The sequence below is a fragment of the Lissotriton helveticus genome, chromosome 6 (assembly GCF_964261635.1).
Source record: "Lissotriton helveticus chromosome 6, aLisHel1.1, whole genome shotgun sequence".
Lineage (NCBI taxonomy): Eukaryota > Metazoa > Chordata > Amphibia > Caudata > Salamandridae > Lissotriton > Lissotriton helveticus.
Genome location: NC_136067.1, coordinates 155,912,185 through 155,932,161, shown reverse-complemented (window position 1 = coordinate 155,932,161; position 19,977 = coordinate 155,912,185). Strand labels below are relative to the sequence as shown.

At 43.1% G+C, this 19,977-nt stretch overlaps 1 protein-coding gene across 3 annotated transcripts in view; it reads left to right on the top strand.

Moving 5' to 3' along the window:
* ENAH (ENAH actin regulator) overlaps positions 1-19,977 on the top strand; it is a 681,857-nt gene that overhangs the window by 550,570 nt on the left and 111,310 nt on the right. For all 3 annotated transcript variants that reach the window (XM_078647528.1, XM_078647526.1, XM_078647527.1), the window contains 3 exons: positions 12,686-12,831; positions 13,373-13,427; positions 14,091-14,139. In XM_078647528.1, coding sequence (XP_078503654.1) covers positions 12,686-12,831; positions 13,373-13,427; positions 14,091-14,139 — 250 coding nt within the window. The remainder of the gene's footprint in view (positions 1-12,685; positions 12,832-13,372; positions 13,428-14,090; positions 14,140-19,977) is intronic.

Genomic DNA, 19,977 nt, shown 5'->3' with positions numbered 1-19,977 from the left:
AGTATTCTCTTTGGCAAGCATGGCACTAAAGTCAACTAATGCCACCTCTCTTATGGGAAGATATATCCATGCTTTAATGGATTCAGCTAAACAGCTCGCACATAAGCTGTCCAAGGAGGCGGCTGCACACCAGGTGATAGAGTGGGTTAGACACTGCTGATTCTGTAGCTAGAGTAATGGGATCTTCAGTAGCTACAAGAAGGAGGGCATGGTTGAAGCCTTCGGAGTTCTCGGCTGATGTTCAGGCTACGCTTTTAGACCTACCATTTGATGGTTCAGGACTTTGTGGGGAAAAAGCTAGATACTGCTCTAGAGAGATTTAAAGACAGCAAGGCAACAGCCAAGTATCTTGGTCTTAAAGCTCAAACTAGAGGTTCGTCCTTCAGGAGATAGAGGATTTGGGAGGTCGTCCTTTCGGACATATAGACCACCTCAGCAACAGCAAAACACCTTGTACAAATCATACAGGGGCAAAAACAGAGGTCGCCCACGAGGCCATCAACCCTCCTCCTCCTCCTCTGCCTCCCCCTCTGCCTCACCCCCTCCCCCTCACCACAGCAAAGAAGCCCTAGATCCACCATTCTGGATCATGTAGGTCCTGTGGGGGGTCAGCTTACTCACTTTCTGCAAGATTGGGAATAGGTCACTACAAACCTTTGGGTTCTCAATCTTGTGGAGAATGAGTATGCCCTTCCCTTTCGGGAATTCCCTCCAAATTACCCTCTTTTCCAAGGGGCTTCCTCGGAGGACCACCTTCTTCTCCTGCAGAAGGAAGTTTTATCCTTATTAAAAAAAAAGTGCGCTAGAGGTGGTTCCAGAGCGGGAGAGGGGTCAGCGATGCTACTCCCGGTATTTCCTGATACCCAAGAAGGATGGCAGGTTACGTCCAATTCTGGATCTCAGGATCTTGAATCTTTTTCTGAAGCAGGAAAAGTTCAAGATGCTCACCCTTGCACAGAGTTTTCAGGCGCTGCAGCAAGAGGACTAGATGGTTTCAATCGACTTGCAGGACGCGTATTTTCATATCCCGATCCTGAAGTCGCACAGGAAGCATCTCCGTTTCACGGTGGGCTCGCACCATTATCAGTTTGCGGTTCTCCCATTTGGACTTATTACTGCACCTCAAGTTTTCACCAAGGTGATTGCAGTGGTGGCAGCCCATCTCAGAAGATCGGGGATTCCAGTTTTTCCCTATCTGGACGACTGGCTGCTCAGTCTCCAGAGAAGGTGCTTCATCATCTGCAGATAACAACTCAGCTGTTGTACAAATTGGGTTTTTCGATAAACGTGCCTAAGTCTCACCTAGTGCCCTCTCAGGGCAACCTGTTCATAGGGGCGGTACTGGACACTACTGTCTGTAGAGCATTCCCTCCTCCACAAAGGATTCTCGACATTCAGGAAATAATTCCTTTGTTTTACTATGGAGCGGTTGTTCCAGTCCTGAAGGTCCTTCGCCTGCTCGGTCTGTTTGCTTCTTGCATTCTGTTGGTCAACCATGTGCGCTGGCACACGAGGGCGCTCCAGTGGTGCCTCCGCAGGCAGTGGTATCAGCACAACCGAGATCTCAAGGAGTCTGTGAGGATCTATCTTGGTGGAGCGTGGAAGGCAATCTGTCTCAGGGAAAGCCCTTCCACCTACCTCCACCGGTGGCCACAGTGATAACGGATGCATCCACTCTAGGGTGGGGTGCTCATCTGGTGGACCTGGAGATCAAGGGTCTTTGGTCTCCAGAGGAAAGGTTGTTTCACATCAACCTTCTGGAGTTACGGGCGATACGTTTGGTGCTCAAGGCCTTCCTCCCTTCCCTTCGCGGTCAGTCTGTTCACGTCCTAACAGACAACACTACCGCGATGTGGTATGTCAACAAACAGGGAGGAGTAGGGTCGCATTGTCTTTGCAGAGAGGCTCTGCGTCTCTGGTCCTGGGTTCAGGACCATCATATTTGTCTGATGGCAAATCATCTGGCCGTAGTTCTAAACGTGTGTGCCGACCGTCTCAGTCTGCAGTTCTCAGCCGACCACGAGTGGAGGCTTCATCTGGAGGTGGTTCGTCATGTCTTCCGGACATGGGGAACTCCTTGGGTGGACCTGTTTGCCACTCACAAGAACGCTCACTGCAGTCTCCAGTATCCGATGCAGGGAGTTTTGGGGGATGCGTTTCAGTTGAGTTGGGACTCACGACTCCTTTACACGTTTCCTCCTATACCCTTGATTCCTCAGGTTCTGAGGAAGATTCGCCAAGACCGGGCCCAAGTCATATTGATCACCCCGGATTGGCCAAGAAGGGTGTGGTATACAGATCTTCTCCACCACTCCTCGTGCCCTCCGCTCAGTCTCCCTCTCAGGGCAGACCTCCTCTCGCAGTCACAGGGGCAGGTTCTACACCCACACCTCCAGAGCTTACACCTTCATGCCTGGAGATAGAACGGGGCAATCTGAATTCTTTTTCTCCTTCTGACGTGGTGGACGTTATTTTATCCGCTAGACGTCTCTCCACCAAGTCTATTTATTCATATAGGTTGTCCAAATGTGTTCATTGGTGTGGGGAGAAGTCTATTGACCCTTTGAGGGCTCGTTTATCCAACATCCTTCAATTTGCTCTTTCTCTAGCCCAGCAGGGCTTTGCTGTGGCTTCTGTGAAGGGCTATTTATCGGCTTTGTCAGCGTTTCTTTGCTTGCCAGACCAGTTGTCTTTGTTTATATCGCCTATTGTGTTACGATTCGTTAAGGGCCTTACCAACAAATATCCGCTTACTCCATTTATTGTGCCCCAATGTGACTTAAATCTGGTCTTAACCTACTTGATGGGTTCTCCTTTTGAGCCTTTACACAAGTGTCCTTTGAGACTATTGTCTTTTAAAGTTGTTTTTCTTATTGCATTACCTTCGCAAGGAGGGTAAATGAGCTTAAAGCTCTGAGTTCGGAACTCCCATTCTTGACTATACATGCTGATAGAATGGTTCTTAGGACCATGGCTGATTTCTGCCTAAGGTGGTAACTTCCTTCCATCTGGGGCCGTCCATTACCCTTCCTTCCTTCTATCGTCCCCCTCACCCTTCCTTCCTTCTATCGTCCCCCTCACCCTTCCGAGGAGGAGCGGTTTCACCGCCTGGACCCTAAGAGGGCGGTGAGTTTTTACCTCAATAGGACTAAAGACTATCGTGTGGATGACCAGCTCTTCGTGGGTTTTGCTGGTTACAGGATAGGCAGAGCAGTGCACCCTTTCAAGGTTGATTATCTTGTGCATCAAGATATGTTACTCTTTGGCCAGCAAGGACCCTCCAGAGGGTATTAGAGCTCACTCTACTAGAGCAAAGTCTTCAGCACCTGCTTTGTCTAGAGGTGTCCATGTAGATGACATTTGTAGAGCGGCAACTTGGGCCTCCCTCCACACCTTCGAAGCATTACTGCATAGATTCTGAGGTGAGGAGGGACGGTCACTTTGCGCGTTCTGTCCTACAGGACTTTTTGGTATAGAAGGGTGGACACCGTCCGGAAGTGGGGACTGCTGTGGGACTCTATTCACAAGGTGAGGAATCCACTGGCAGATGTATCCATCAGAAGAACAAGTTACTTACCTTCGGTAACGCTTTTTCTGGTGGTACAGTATCTGCCTGTGGATTCCTCACTGACCCACCCTCCTCCCCGTTGTCCACCCTTGTATACCTACAATGTTGATATTCTTTAATTGTTCTTTCAATGGAAGTGTTTTTCTGAATTGTTTTTACACTGTGTATTGTTTTAAATCCTGTGTACTATGTATGCTGTACATATTGATGTTGGTCCGTCCGTGTGCCTCGAAGGCACAGGAAAAAAAGGGCGGAATCGACGTCATCACGCTCCAGGGCTCTCTTATGGCTCTAGTGACATCAGCGGAGTCGCAAGCGAAGCCGGGCTTCTGACGCCGTCCTCGTTGGCGTGGAGAGCTACAAAACATTTCCGAATGTTGCTGGCGCATGGGGATATTCACAAAGTGAGGAATCTACAGGCAGATACTGTATCCACCAGAAAAAAGCATTACTGAAGGTAAGTAACTTGTTATTTAGGTCCACAAACACATATAAGTGCAGCTTCTATGAGACAGCCGTCTTCCAATCAGCTGTTAAAAATCTAAGTACCTGGTCAACAGTACTTGTTTCATAAAACCAGCTTGCAGGAACGAGACGGAATTATGTTCCTCTATCCACGAGTCTCGCCTATTCATAATCTGCCTGCAAAACCCCTTGTGGGTGGCATTGATTAAACTAATAGATCTGTAGTTCAATGGTAAGTCCCTAGAGTATTTTTTTATAAATTTGAATGATCTCCGCAGCCTTCCAACTATTTAGGATTTCTGCATTTGTCAGTTTGTTTATATATTTGCCTAGTTCTCGAGCTCTGAGACAAAGGTATCCAGATATCCCATCCGGGCCTGCAGCTTTACCAGTAACCATGCTCTTAATGGCACACAGTGTTTCCTTAAGTTCAATAGCCAGGGCAGTTTGGTTAGTGTTTCTTCGTAGCTCCATTAATGCCCTAGAATGTGTCTCTGCCTCTAAGCCTTGGCCATACAGGTTGGAGAAATGGTTGGCCAGACGTGGCTGGATAAAATTAGCAAGAAAATTTTCACTCTGGCCTTCATTGGCCACAATGTGCTAGAATGTCCTAGAATCCTTCGCTTTGGTGGCATGAAATAAATCTACCGATAACTGGTAGTCCTAAGCCCTGTGTGCCTTTGATTGCACCAGTTGGTATTGCTTCCTCTTTGATCTAATGACATTGATATTGACACTTTTCAGTGCGTTGTAGAATTAATTTTTTTCACTCCTATAATCTTTATTAAACCATGTCCTGATCGGTTTCCTAGCCTCTTGTTCCCCCCCAGAGTAATGATGGTCGACGTATTCTCCCACTACAGTAAAAAAATGTCTAGTGGGTAGCCAGAGTGGGGCAATTCTTTAGCGCAGGAGTCAAAGGTCTGTCCAACTCCATTAGAGCAACAGAAAAAGTGAGCCGCATAACAGCCCTAGTTTCTTGTTGGAAAGATATTTGTGGCCATTTTAGTTTTCGTCGATTGTTAGCGGACTTCGGATCCCTAAATAGTGACTGAGGGACATTACCAAGATGGTTTATTATATTTGACAGAGGACAATGAATAGTATTGTGATCACTATTGCTCTTTTTGACTACCTTCATCTCTAGCACAAATTTCCAAGTAGGCTGGGCAATCAATATATAGTGTGTCCTACTGGTGTGCCCAGGACGATTGTAGGTATGGTGGACTTGCAAATCTGACCGAGTTTGGTCGCTTCATGCTCTCAGGCCATAGGTCAATATTAGTGCTAATTATTAGTGGGACGGAATAGTTCACATAGCCAGTTCTATGTACACTATCAAGGCATCAACTTTCCGGGAACATTCAGATGTCAAACTGATCTATGAACACCCCCTCCCCCCCAATGTAGGATCACCAAGCTTGGTTTTCATACCAGCCATGGTCCAGAATAGAACGTTTATACCATTTGGTTCCTGGTTTGTGCATAAGGTGCTACACTAGGGAGCTCCATAGGTAGTGGCCACAAGTGGAACCCATTCCTCCAGAGCTGGATTTATGCTACAGCATTTCAGTGGTGAATGGCTCCCTAACTTGAGGTATATCTTGACCCCTTCCACTAAGGCAGTCACCCATAACAGCCCCTAGTCAGTCATTCGCTAGGAGGAGGTGACAGATCTGGGAATAGAGGGTTGGGAAGAAAAGCATGGTGGCCTATACTTAAAGTGAATATGCCTACCAGATGGAGGGATTTTGTAAAATTCTAATCCTACTGAGACGTCCACTATGTAAGTATGCCTAACTTTTAGCTGAATTTAATCAGAAGTCCTCTCTGGGGCTACTGGGCCATGTAATCTTCTAGCATGGACAATGTTGGAGTGAATTGGGGAATAGCAAATATGGACAGACCTTATCAAGTGGAGACAATTGTTTACTAGTGAGTCCTCATTCTCTTTCTCCATGGGCACATTTGTGCACATTTATCATATAGACACATCCAGAATGCCCAACACACTCTTCATGCCCCTTCCCAGATGCATCTCTTCCCTTCATACTCTAGAAAAGTGGGCCTAGTTGTAACTGCTCGGAACCGCCCAGAATGGGCAGTCTATGACCCACTTCGGGGCCCTGCTAGGGTCAGGTAGAAGGGTTTATCGTTGCAACTTGTGTGTATTGGACTTTGGGACTGTCCTCTTCTGGTACGTATGACCTGCTACGTGGTGGTGCCTGTTCCTTGGTGATTGCACAGGTTACATTTCTCCACAGTTTGGTTTAGCAGTGTGGGAGGGATTGGCTTCATCTGAGCACTCGTACTTCCTGTTGCTTAGCCGTTTCTCAACAAGAGCCGTTGTATCCAATAGTTTTCTAATAATCACTTATCTCGTCTTGGAGCCCTCAGACAATCGCCATTACATTGGGTGGTACTTTGTTCTCATCTGCCCATCGCGTTTGCTTCAAGGCCGGTGGGCTCTCATCTTTGCAGCCCCTTGTGATGTTCCATGTAGTCTCGTCAGGCCAGTACATGGTTGGCTTTCCGATAAAATAGCAAACTATTTGAGCATATGATATTAAACTCTAGAGGGATAATAGTGCATGCAGCAAGAAAAGCTGCACTTTTATTCATAGGATTGGCTGCCTCTGACTGATCAGAAATTGGGGCTGCTGGGGTGGTCGTACTCAGCTGTAAATACAAAGTTTTTTTTCTTGTTATCCCCAAATATAGGTGCAATCATGGGTGGAGATTTCCCTTTTCTTTTTCCATCAGCTTTATCGCCCCCCAGCAGCGATTCTACCCCCTCAATTAGGGTGTCTATATCTTGGAGTATATTATTTACGTGAGGCTTGGGAACTGAATCAGCAGTGTTTTGGGAGCTGAATCAGCAGTTTTTAATTTGGTGCTCTTGTGCTTTTTGCCTGCAAGCGAATCTGTTTCTTTGCACTTACCCATTGGGACTAGCCGTATGCAATAGGCACTATAAAAGCGAATCTGTTTCTTTGCACTTACCCATTGGGACTAGCCGTATGCAATAGGCACTATAAGCAAGAATTGTAAATAATAATGCAAGATTATGTAGCACAAATATTTTAAACAGGGCTCACCCTTGCAGTCGGTAGATAAAAACACACCTTTGATGGATTTTAGGAGGGAGCATCTTCTGGGCTCAGATGGACGCAAGCGGGCCCACCTTTACCCCCGCCTCCTCCCCGGGCACACTACCCGCCGTGGTGAAAGAGGGATGCTTTGTGCCAGACGGCGCGCTGAATGAGGCCATGCCTCTATGATTAACTGCAACCTGTGGGCTGAAGTCCTGGCCCCTCTGTGCTTGCGTCCCGAGCTGCAGTGCAAGGAAGATGCTTTTATGTGCCCAAGGCGTGCTGAATGAGGCCCCGCCTCTAAGATGACGTACATGCTGGGCGCTGAAGTCTTGGCCCCTCTGAGCTTGTCCCTTTTTTGCTGTACTGTATGCAACTTTTAAAAATATGAAATTAAAAATGTCTAATTATATTAGATCATTGTGGTCCTCACAAACGTAATTTTCTCCCAGTTATACATTGCTCCAGCACCATTCTGATGTAGACCACAATATATAAAACCTCATGTTGATCTGTAACTATTGGACTGAATCAAAAATCATTAGCCAATAAAGTGCCTATTGGCCACTTTCTTTAATGTGAAATTGCACAGATTCAGATGAAAAATGTGTCCCATAGAACCCGCAGAATGCGACAGTATTCTTCAATGGAGTATATGAAAAACAGGAGGCCTTTGCAGTCTTTAACAGTTGATGGTGGATAAAGGGGAAAACTGTTTCCACTGCTACAAGAATAGCCGAGGATGCGGTTTTCTCAAAGATGAAGACATTTCCAGTTGTATCATTGCCTCAAAAGCAAGCTGGAACTTGCCTCCCTGGATATCCCAGAATCTCCCCCTCTGCAGAGTGTATGGTGAAAACACAAAGAAGTAATGTCTGACGTTTACACATTCATGGTGAATAGTGTCTTCTCCAAACTGCTGAGGCCATAATTTGGAAAAACAGCAACTTATTTAAAATGCGATTATGCGGAAGAAAACTGGTCTTAAATCTTAGAACTCATTGACATCCATATTGGAGAAGCCCAGTTAAGGTTCAGTTATGCTTCAGTATTGGTACAGGACCCTCGAGAAAATGGCTAGTATATGGCCTGGCCGGTGATTTGCGTTGCAGGAAAGGTCGACAGTTTGAACTCGCATAGCTTCTGAACATCTATCCCCTGAGTACAGGATCTAGGTAAACCAGGCAAGAAATAATGGTATCATTCTTGTAAGAGATATAAACAGAACAATATGCTGCTCTGTATCCTAATCTGAACAAAAATACGCCACACCGGAAACTTGTCAGACAATGGAGGCTATAACGTACGTTGAATACAGGCACATAATACTCTGAAAGTGCCGTCTATTCCTCACCCCCAAACCAAGTAGCCACTTTGTTACAGCACCCATCTGAAGAAAACCTCCTAGACATCACTTGTCTTTGAAAGTGTTATCCTGTCTCTCTGCATCTGTTTCCTGCGAATCTTCAAGGGCAGACAGTGACTTCATGGCTTCAGCAGTATGTAGAGTCTTAACTACTTTTGTGTTTCGTCCCGCAGATAAGCATGGGTGCAAGGGACTAACTCGGGATAGGACTATTGCTTTTATTTTATTTCTTTAATTATTCTTGTAATTACTCACAGCTCGTAGGCATCTACTCCATATGTTTTTTTTGTGCTAACGCTATTACTCATAAGCTTAATGATGAACCAGACTACATTGGAAATGTATACACGTTTGTATTCGGACCGCCTTCTTGGGCCTCTGATCTAAACCTTTCCACAGCCACTAGGAACCAGGACCCTTTTGGCGTATCTTGGTGTAAGTCCTCGAAGCCCATACCAGTACCTTCCCTCAGAGCTTGTTATTCCAGCCGAAACATACAGGGCATATGTTTTTTTTGTTGTTGTTTTTTTACCAGACATTTCCCAATATGGTTTTGGTGTGTTACGTTTTTCATCCAGTCTAGATCTTGGCAACACTATCGATGTAGGCTTGTATCAAGCATTTTTAAAAGAAAAAGAATGCTTCCTGGCTATCACTAGGCTTAGTAATTTAGTTCATGTCTTCTGCCCTTTGTCTATACTGGCTCCTAACACCGAACCAGGTCCAGTTGGATTATCTGTAGTTTAGGCGACCTGCTGTAGCACTAATCTGTTTTTAATACCGAGGAGTTTCTAGACATGAGAGGCACATTCAGCAACCTCATTTGATTTGAGATTTCAGTGCTGACATTCAAATGGGCACAGTTTGACAGTTGTTTCTATATTCCAGGCAGCTTGCTGTGAAATTCTTAACCTGAAAGCCGGAGTATTCAAGTGGCCTTTTAAATTTGGCCTATTTGCCCACTACTTCTGACATACAGACTTACATACATACTTCCCCCACACATGCCGTAATCCTATTTGTACAGCGCCAATCTTCTATTGGAGGACCGTGTATTATAAACGTCCAGTTTGCATAAATGAACAAAAGGCTGAACTCTGATCTCCAGCAAAGGGAACGTTTTTGTCAGCTGCTTTTTGTGGATACAATTCAGAAGTCCCATCTGGGTTACAGTTCAATATCTAGCATTCATGGATGAATGGATTATATTGATATCCACTAGTTTAAGTATACTTTAAAATGCACGAATCTACAATCTAGCCTTGGACCATGAAAGCTCTGGTTTGTTAAACTTTTCTCATAGTTGAAGAATGTTGGTCTACTGCAGAGTTTTCTCTCCTTATCTGCTCCACATAGAGCAGTAAATGTTTATCTCTGGGAATTAATTTGAGCTGCTCGTGCACATGACATTTTCTACCATTTTGATGTAGTCTTTCATTTAGGACCGTATTACTTAACCCTTTGACTCCCATGGACCCCTAGTAAATCATTACTTGGACCCCACTGAATCATTATTGGAGTCTTTGGTCCCCTGTTGAGTCATGATTGGTAGGTAGGGACCCCGGCTAATCATTTTGAATATTTTGAAACGCAGAACAATACATACACCCAAAATATAGAAATAAGCATTCATCACACAAGCAAATAAGAAAGTATTTTATTTAATTCAGACAAAAATTGGAATTTTAATGGGAAGGTTGGAGCTTTTCTAAATTCAATTGAGGTCACTCATAATCCATATTATATTCATTTTGATGCATTTGCACGGTTCCCACAAATCATTCTGAGGATACTGACAATCTTTAGCTCACAATTCTAAATTCCTTCACCGATCATTATTTTTTTTATTTTACATTTTGCTTCTTTATTTATATTCACTTTATTAACCTGTTAAAGTTATATTTCCTGAGCAGTCGTGGACCTCCTGAGAAGGCTATGCGGACCCTCAGAACTACTGATTAATTGAGATGTTACGGTGGCTAGCTTTTCACTTATTTCTTTTGTGACACTGGGTACTTAATTATGATTTGTGCTTAACTTGAATAGGTTTGAACATTAGAATTGGCTATTCACATCAACCCCTCCCATTCCCAAGACTCTACCCCTCCCGGTCCATCTTTTATAAATTACCAGGCCAAAATTGGTGTTGCCAACAGATTTGACGAGTTTTTTTTTGTAAATGAAAAATCGAGCTCCATCTGAAATCACTATACACATTTTACTTTGATGAAAATTACACAGCAGTAGTCTATTGGGAGACTCTGGGAGAAGAGTGGGGTGGTGGTGAGGGGACATGAAATCAAACCAGAAATGTTCCTTCTTTTAGTATGCATGTATCTCATCACATCAGAATCTCCCTCATTTTCTTCTACGCTGTACCTGGTTTTTCAAATTCTAAACTGTTCTTTAACAAGAACCTAGTTTTATCGGGACTGCCATCTGTCATCACACCTGAAACCCCGATCAGTTAAGCAGAGTGCATAGCAGTTAATTTCACTTTTGAGGAGCTAACAATCACTATTTACACTCTTCATGTGCCGAGCATACCTTCTTTTCACTTTGTTTTCCATGAATTGTTGACCTTGTTTAACTCATGGCCCAATGTAGCTTGTTGCCTTCTACGCGGTTCTACTCGAAGAAGGTACACGCTTGGAATGTTTTTCTGTGCCCTTAATGGCAAGGAAACGGAGTATCTCAATGAAATGATCTACATGTCTCTTATTCAGGATTCTGCAGTTAAGAGAACTGGTTTGGGAAGGCTTCCTATTCAAGTTCCTCTCTATGCAGTTCTGCAGATGCAACCTTTTATACGGTAGATGCTCCTCACAGCAGAGTAGTCTCCAGCCTGGAACACCCACAACAGAGGCACGGAGAGAAGTGAACTATTTGCTCCTGGCTATGAAGAACCACAAAGACCGTGATTAGGAAAGAGTCAAAAGGGTTGTTTGACCTAGAAGACTCTTCTCACTCTGAACAACAGACTGCAGCCCCCTTCACCCCACTGTCTACCAAGTGACAGAATTTCTGTCTTAGTCATCTGGGGAAAATATCATCACCACAGTCTTGTGCACAGGACCAGGCCTTGGACGTTCAAAATGGAAATCCATAGGACTTCATCACTCTGCTTCACTTATACATGCAATGCATATATAAACACGCACAACATACACTAGGATGGGATTAGGCAACAAAACAGGGTATAAGTCTTGAGTGCACGTTTTTAAGATTCCCTCAGCCAGTGCCACAACAAATTTTAAGTGTGTGGTAAAAAAACATTAATTTACAGAATAGCAAGGCAAGATCTTTAAATGAGACTTTCATTTTTTGTGCCAACGTCCCTCCTGCAGCTAACAGACCCTGTACCAAGATTTGGGAATCTCCAACCTATGTTTAAAGAGCTATCGTAGGCACAGCATACACAAGGCTAGAGCTCTTAATGTTTAAATGATGTATACACTCTGAATCAGGGTTGAGCTGTCTGCCCCAGATATGGAACAATATGTATAATGGCATTTCTTTCTACAGCTTACATTCTCAGGTTGCTTGTTATCTCAGAAAACCTTCTCCAACTATACTCCTAAAGCTCTGCATGAAAAGTTGAGCTTGACATACTTTCTTCCGAGTGATCCTCTTTTTACTGCTTTGTCTGAATACTTTCTATTTCTTAACGTAGTCTCCTCTTATTCTCATGCCTGCCTTATTCCTTCCTATTGTTATTATGCAATTGGTTGACACCCCATTTCACAGATCCTAACCTCTCCTCTTTAAAGCCCTATCATCTAACATTAACATTACCTAATCTCCCCAAGCCGTCTCACCAATCGTTCACCTGAAACCACATAGCCCCCACTAATGATCACACCTACCTGGTATTAATATATAATAAAGTAACTTCAGTAAATGATTGCAATATTTTCTTAAACACTTGAGTAATCACAATAACCAACAATAACTGCTAGAATTAACCACTAAGCTTGGGTTCTGGAGTATTGTGCTCCTCGCCGTAAAGCGCTTCAACGCCTCGGGGGTAGTAAGCACTATATAAATCCAATAACTGTACATATTGTCGTCTTTATTTAGAGAGTACATAGAAGCAAGATAGCATTCCTCAGCTCATCTTTTAGAGTCATGATACTGGTTTGTTAATGAATTGGTACCTAAATCTTCGACTGTTCTTTCATTTCATTACCAAAGAGTGAAGAGTCTTCTAGCCAAGGTGGTGGAAGTGCCACAGCAGCAAGTTCAACTGCAAGCAAAACTGATACAAATCGAGGAAATGGACCTCTCCCTTTGGGTGGGAGTGGCCTGATGGAGGAAATGAGCGCCCTGCTGGCCAGGAGGTAGGTGTTTTCTTAGACAAGGTATTTGTACACAAGCATTGATTAAATACTGCAGGTCACATGTTTTGTCCAAACCTGCATTTTTACAATTGGGTGTCAGGACTGTAAAAACTTGTCTGGAGCCAGCAAGTTGATGTACTGTCCCTCTCCAAGAACCTGTGATATATTTGACATCCGTGCCACTTTAAAAACATATCAGCAGCCTGGTAACTTGATACAACTTGGGTCTTTTCAGCATTGTGCTCATTGATTAGCTCTAGATTATGCTCCTTCAATTGTAAAAAAAAATATATATATATTTCAATGACCTTCAACACTTTCGTTTTATTTTCACAAAATAAATAAATGCACTATTAGTGCAGTCTCAGAGAAGCTGGCAAATGGGGCAGGTGTGTGAGGGATGGAGGAGTGTTGGGATCTAAGGAAGAGCCATTGGAAATTGTCTCCTAATATTAGGTCCACACCAAAGTAACTACTTAGTCAAATGCAGTAGACTCATAAAATGTAAACAGACGTAGTGAACCTAATGATTTGTTCATAGGAGACGAATTGCTGAAAAGGGATCAACAGAATTTGGACAGAAAGAAGACAAAACAGTAAGTTGGAAACAAATGATCATGTGATATAATGTTGATGACCAGTGGTGTGTTTGTAAATATTTACTTACAAAAACCAACTGGGTTTCTGGTTTGGATTTTAGATGTGTACATTTTGTATCCGATTAGAGATGAGCAAACTGAGTTCAGATGTTCTGTGTTGTACTTAGAAGTAATTTAAAAAAACATTTTATATCAGTCAGTCAAGGAAATGTTTATTTAGACCATTGGTCCTTAAACACATTTTATACATATCAATCAAATTCCCAAAGCAGCATTTCTGCTTTTGGTACGGTTTCTGGAACGTTTAAAGTTTTATCAACAAAAAATACATCACAAGTTCATTACGAATTCATTATGTCCTTGAGATTGGAAAAATAGCATGATAGGATAATTGTAGGTTGTTTGGGCCAATAGATTGTCAACGAAAGCGTCTGTGAAAGAGTATCATTTAGGGGACAGGAAAATCTGTGTGGACTATAATTGGTTACAGTAGTTGACATGATGAAACCAATGTAGAAAATTCTGCATGGTTAAAAGTATGGTTGGAGACTGTCTAAAATGCAGTAGCATACTAGGGAAATAATACTTGAGTTTGCATTACTATTAGGCTGCTGTTCCACTTATTCTGAAGCTAAGATTTGTATTTATTGATTTCAATAGGAAGAATCCGAGCCATCCACTTCGAAATCCTCCACGACAAGCACACCTGGTAAGTGCAGCAGAGGATGACCATAAAACTATTAAATAGTCCTACATATAGTCTGAAAAGAGATCACATTTGGAATGCAGGATGATCAGCAAAGGTTCCAGAATCAATACTCTTTCCCATACTCAAGGTGGTTGTATCACTACAGTCCTTATGCAGTGGTACAGAGTTCTTCAATTTATTCAAATATAGTATTATAGAGCTTTAGCCACTGACACAGCCATACATACAAAGTGTGTATGAGTATGGCCTTCATGATACACACTCTTGCATGTATGAGTGTCATCACAAGTACCTTTTGTTCTGACAAACTGTGTCGTTTAGGAAACTGCTTCTCTACCACTCATTTGTACATGTGGTCCATCCTCCAGTTTTCCAGTTTATATATATATATATATATATATATATATATATATATATATATATATATATATATATATATATATATATATATATATATATTTTTTTTTATGCATAATTTTGCTGTTTTTTCCCCTCCTGCTTTTCTTCATTAAGATCGTGTAGTTTATGCTACAGAGTTTGTTCTTCAACCCATGCATGTCTGGCCGTCAGTTTGGAGCAGCTGACCGTCACATTACTCCATCTTGAGTTTAGTAACTCATCCAGTGAACGTTTAGTCTCTGTGTGCTTCTGTTTGTAGACCCACTCTCCAGAAAGCTCCTGGTTTACATGCAGAGTAAGGGTACTCCAATCCCTGAATAGATTTTGAGTTTCATCTAGGAATATTGAGTAAGGTGTTAAACATCCCACCCGTGACCCTTCCCTTGTTGACCACTCCTTCTCATGCAGTATGCGCGCTACCACAGAGAAGGTGAAATTGTTTGGATCCTGTTATAGCCCAGGAAATGTGTGAAGCGCCTAGGAAAAGAGGATCCTTTTTAACATAAACCGTATTTCTAGTCTGCTGTACAGTCAATGTGAGTCCTGCTCCAGGTATATATGCGGAACTGAACGATTGCTGCACTGAAGTGTCAATTCAACTACTCCCTTTTGTTACGCTGAGCAGTCCAGTCCATCGCCCGCTGTTGGTGTAAATAGAGTTCTCGGTTTAGACCCATTGCAGTGACTCTGGAGCTTTGTAATGCGTAATTGAGCCTAGCTCCATGTAAATACTTTTTGGCACACTTCCAGGCCCTCATTCCTGCTTTACCCCAGATGAGTGGTCTACTTGTGAGCCAAGTATGGTTCCTTAATAAGATACCAGCAACCCCAAGGGCTTCCATCCATACACTATTGTAGCCAATTTGTTCAACTGATGGTCTATTGCAACACTGATGCTCCCAAGAGAGTGTGTTGGAATTTATACCATGGCAACAGCTCCCATCACCCGGCCAGCATTGCCCCATACATCTTCTGTTTTGCATGCAAGCTCAGAAGATTAGCACTACTTTCTGAGTACTCAACTAACTCTTTGGGCACCTAGGACTGCAAGTCTTTGTGACCAGAAGTCCTCCAGCTCAATATGTGATCATGATGACCACTTTGAATTTGCAAATCAGCTTCTAACTCCCTGCTACTAAGTAGCCCAGTGTATCTGTTCATACGGCTCCAGAGAATCCAGGTTTTAGCTATCAAGCTTTCACTAAACAAAGGAAGGTGGGACTCTGTAACGGAGACACTACAGAAACTTCACTGGCTACCTGTAAAAAGAAAGGTGCATCTTTAGAGCCTTATGCATACTACATAGGGCCATAAATGGCAGGTAATCCAAAGCACTTCAACAGAAAGTTGAGCTCTATAAGCCTGTACGAACCTTAAGCTCATCCCATGCGGGCTTAATATCTGTCCCTTCTTTTAAAAGGATACGACTTGGAGGCAGATCCTTCCAGGTCAAAGGTGCTCAACTATGGAATGATCTCCCACTCCCCTTGAAAATCAATGCCAACTTGTTGAGCTTCAGAAAGAAACTAAAAACTTGGCTCTTCCCATGGAAATAGAGAATTTAAATCAGCTAGACTCCGTGTTACCTGTAACAGTCATGGCTCTCTCATGCTGGCAAGTTAATAGCACCAAGATGCCTGTTGGGAGATAGCTGCGCTTTACAAATGCCTAATAACCACATTGACATGTTGGTGTAACTTGTTTGGACGTCATCAGTTTCTCTTTGTACCATGTCCATGCCAAAGCGGTACAAAAGGGGGTGGTGATGGACGGAGCATCTGAACCAATCAAACACTCACACCCAGTCAAAAGATCTGGATTTGATCCATCACCGTTCTTTAGCCCACTCTGCCACCTCAGTTCAGACATGGCTATATGCAAATCAGTCTGACCCTGTGCCTCATGGGAACAGTCCAGCCCGAACTGCCAAGCCATGCCTTCCCTGGACCGGAAACAAGCTTCCGAGGACCGGTTTCTGGCATTACAGCCGTCTTCAGCCGGCTTGCTTGAATCCAGTGGCAAAGTGAGCAAGGGACTCACGTCTGAGCTTACCCTGCCACACTTATGGCGGCCAAAGCGGTACAAAAGGGGGTGGTGATGGACGGAGCATCTGAACCAATCAAACGCTCACACCCAGTCAAAAGATCTGGGTTTGATCCATCACCGTTCTTTAGCCCACTCTGCCACCCCAGTTCAGACATGGCTATATGCAAATCAGTCTGACCCTGTGCCTCATGGGAACAGTCCAGCCCGAACTGCCAAGCCAGGTCCTCCCTGGACTGGACACTGCACCTTTAAAGAAATCCAATCTGTCAGAATTCCATGATGCCATTTCAGTGACAGTTGCTCTAGTTCTTATTTTAGTATTTTCTGTCTCCTGGTGGCTGGTTTCTGAAGCACTGAGCTCAGACATTTTTCACTTTATTTCCAAAGCCACTATAAAAGCATTTCACTTAATGTCCATTGGTGGCTAATATTTTTCTGTATTCTGACCGAAAACATGTATCCTCTTCACTAATTACAGTCTCTGTGAAGTGTCTTTCATGTGGCAAAAAAAGGCACAACCAAGTCCCCGAGATTGCATCTTCCCTGTGGCTGTTGTCTAATTTAGCATGTTTTTCGAGCTTTTGTGTATTGCATACCTTCTTGGTTATCAAGTGTGTATTTTGTCAATACTATATGAAGGTGGATTTAATCTCTACTGAGTTGAATGGCATCTTGCATTCTCCTGGTTCCACATGCTCTCCTTTACATGAGTCCATTGGAACAGCGTTTGGAGGACCAGTGGGGCCAATATTCTGACCAATGGGAGATCTGACTTCTCACCTCACGCGGCCTGGTCCGTCCAGTGGTGGTGGTAGCCAAAATCTCCTCGGTAGAGTGGATTTTCATCAAGATGTCACACGTCAAATATTTGTGATGCCTTCCTAATTGGTTGGGGTGCACATGTTGACCGTTTTCAGATTCAAGTTAATTTTTTTTTGCTTAGAGATGTGATCTCACATCAGTCCCAGGAACTGAAAACTGTGAATCTAGCCCATATAACATTACTTTCAGCCTACAGGACAAACTTCCTTCCTATTGAAATGGAAAGCATTACAGTCTGCACTACTTTAACAAGCAAGTGGGGGTTGGAGTCTGCGTTGGAGGGGGGGGGGCACATTCCAAAGGACTGCCAAAAGAAGTGCAGTTGATCTGGATGTGGCTCATAGCCAGAACCTGAGTTATTGCAGTACATCTCACCCTGCCCCCCAACCCACACCTCTTCCTCATGTGTTCAGATTGTTCATGCATACTTACTCCACTGAATCTTAAAAGAAAACCACAAGTGGATTTTTAAATTGTACTGCTCTACGCAAAATCTCTGCAGATGGTGTTTTCCTCGGTCACGAGCAACAAAAGGTGCCAGACTTCCCTCCAGATACGAACAACCAGGGACAAATGTGAATGGTCTCTGGATTGACATGTCAAGGAGATTTCTTTATGCCTTTCTTCTGATGCGAGTAGTCATTGGTGAATTTTTGTACTTGAGTACCTTGCTGACCCTAACAACATGAGTGGCCATGGCAGTGGTGGTTAACCAGCCTTCATCTATTTGAAGGTCCAAACAGCATAGTGCCATGCAGGGCGGATCTCCTTCATAAGCAGCCTCCCATCATTGAATTTGGCAGCCTGGCTTCTGAGCTCCTTCGATATTTCAGAAGAAGTCAAGTGCCCATTCATGACTTCCCTGGCTGAAGGATATCTCCACGCACTAGATTGCATGAAATTACTTCCGTTTTATTTAAATAAGGAGAAAGATGTGAGAAACACCAAACATTTGTCAAAGCAGTCTATTTCTTGGTTTATGGTCTGTCATATAATATGTCATGAAATAGCTAATAAGACTTCTTCTGGTAGACCAAAAGCTCACTTAGCTTGAGGTAAAGTTGCAACTACCATATTATTGAGGGATAGCCACTTTTCTGAGATTTGTAAGGAAGCTACCTTGGAGGTCTGTGCATATATTTCCAAGGAATTTCTTAATCAAATCTTAGAGCTTAGGCCCAAGTGAAGGCAGGTCTCTGTTAAAGATTTATTTGCTTAATCTGTTTTTCTGTTCTTCTTTTCACCACCCTTAGTAGGGATGGGCTTACTGTTCTGTTCAGTGTTTAGGAGTATCACTAAAGTGGAGGGTACAGTTACCGGTAATATAAAACTTCCTAGCTATGGTAACGGAAAGTTTCAATTCTATTTAACGACCCACAGGCGAGGATTGTGCGTATGTTTCTTCACTCTTTATTCGACAGCAGCCTTTGAAAAAACTACCTTTCCCAGAAAACCATTAGGGAAAGAGAAAACTCAGAACTAATCCATGCACAGTTCATGCAATATAGTCCGTCATCTATGTTCTTGTCCCCTCTTTCTTCGTGCGAGACCTGCATCCAGTTGGAAACATTCTGTCCAGCATTGGCTCTTTCCTGCTTAGAGGAGTCATTCCCTAAAACATGAAACCAAACTTGTAATAACCTTTCACACCTATTCGTAAGATCATGCTCAAATCCCCTGAAAACATTATCATAAGTAATGCGCTGTATCTCATGTACAGAAAACATTGTAGTACATTACAAACTATTGAACCTTTTCTCAGATACTTATCCTTAAACTCCTGTATTTCACATTTCTGCAAAAACTCCAGGGAGGGAACAATCAGCCTTGATTGGGTGGGAATAATCCTTGCCTCAGTTTCCTGAACAGAATTGAAACATTCCATTATGATAGCTAGGCAATTTTATATTCTATATCTAGAACGGAGGCGAGGACTATGCTGGTTGAAAACTTGTTCTCTTTCAGGAGATAATCCTCAATAGTCATAAGCACTGAATAATCCCCGCCCACGTGCCAGAGCATGTACAAAAATACATATATAAATGTATGTTTGAGCAAAAAAGTAAGGAGTTCCTCCACAGCACACACATATACATGTATACATATTATTTATTATTATAAATTTTTTTTATTGAGTGTTTTGTATAGCGCAAACTAGACCCCGTCTGGTATCTGAGCGCTTCACAGTACAGGACATAACATTTTCAGTGCAATATTCTGTGTAGCAATTGACATATTAAAGTAAAATTCAAAACTGTCATAGCCACTTCTCTTGATAAATACTAGAACACATTCACAGTAAGTAAGACTATAGGAACCATGTCGTCAGGGGAAACAAAATTCTGAATAGTGATTGACATATTACGGTACAATTCAAAGTTGTCACAGCCCCTTCTCTTGATAAATATTTTAGCATATTTACAGTGTGAGACTCAAGGAGCCCTATCATATCAGTGGAAACAGGAACCTGTTATGACATTATAGTTCTGCGCAGATAGCGCTAGTGACTTTAGGCAAGCGGATTTAGGCGAGTCTTATGTGGAAGTTCTGTCATGGTTACAGTAGGTATTT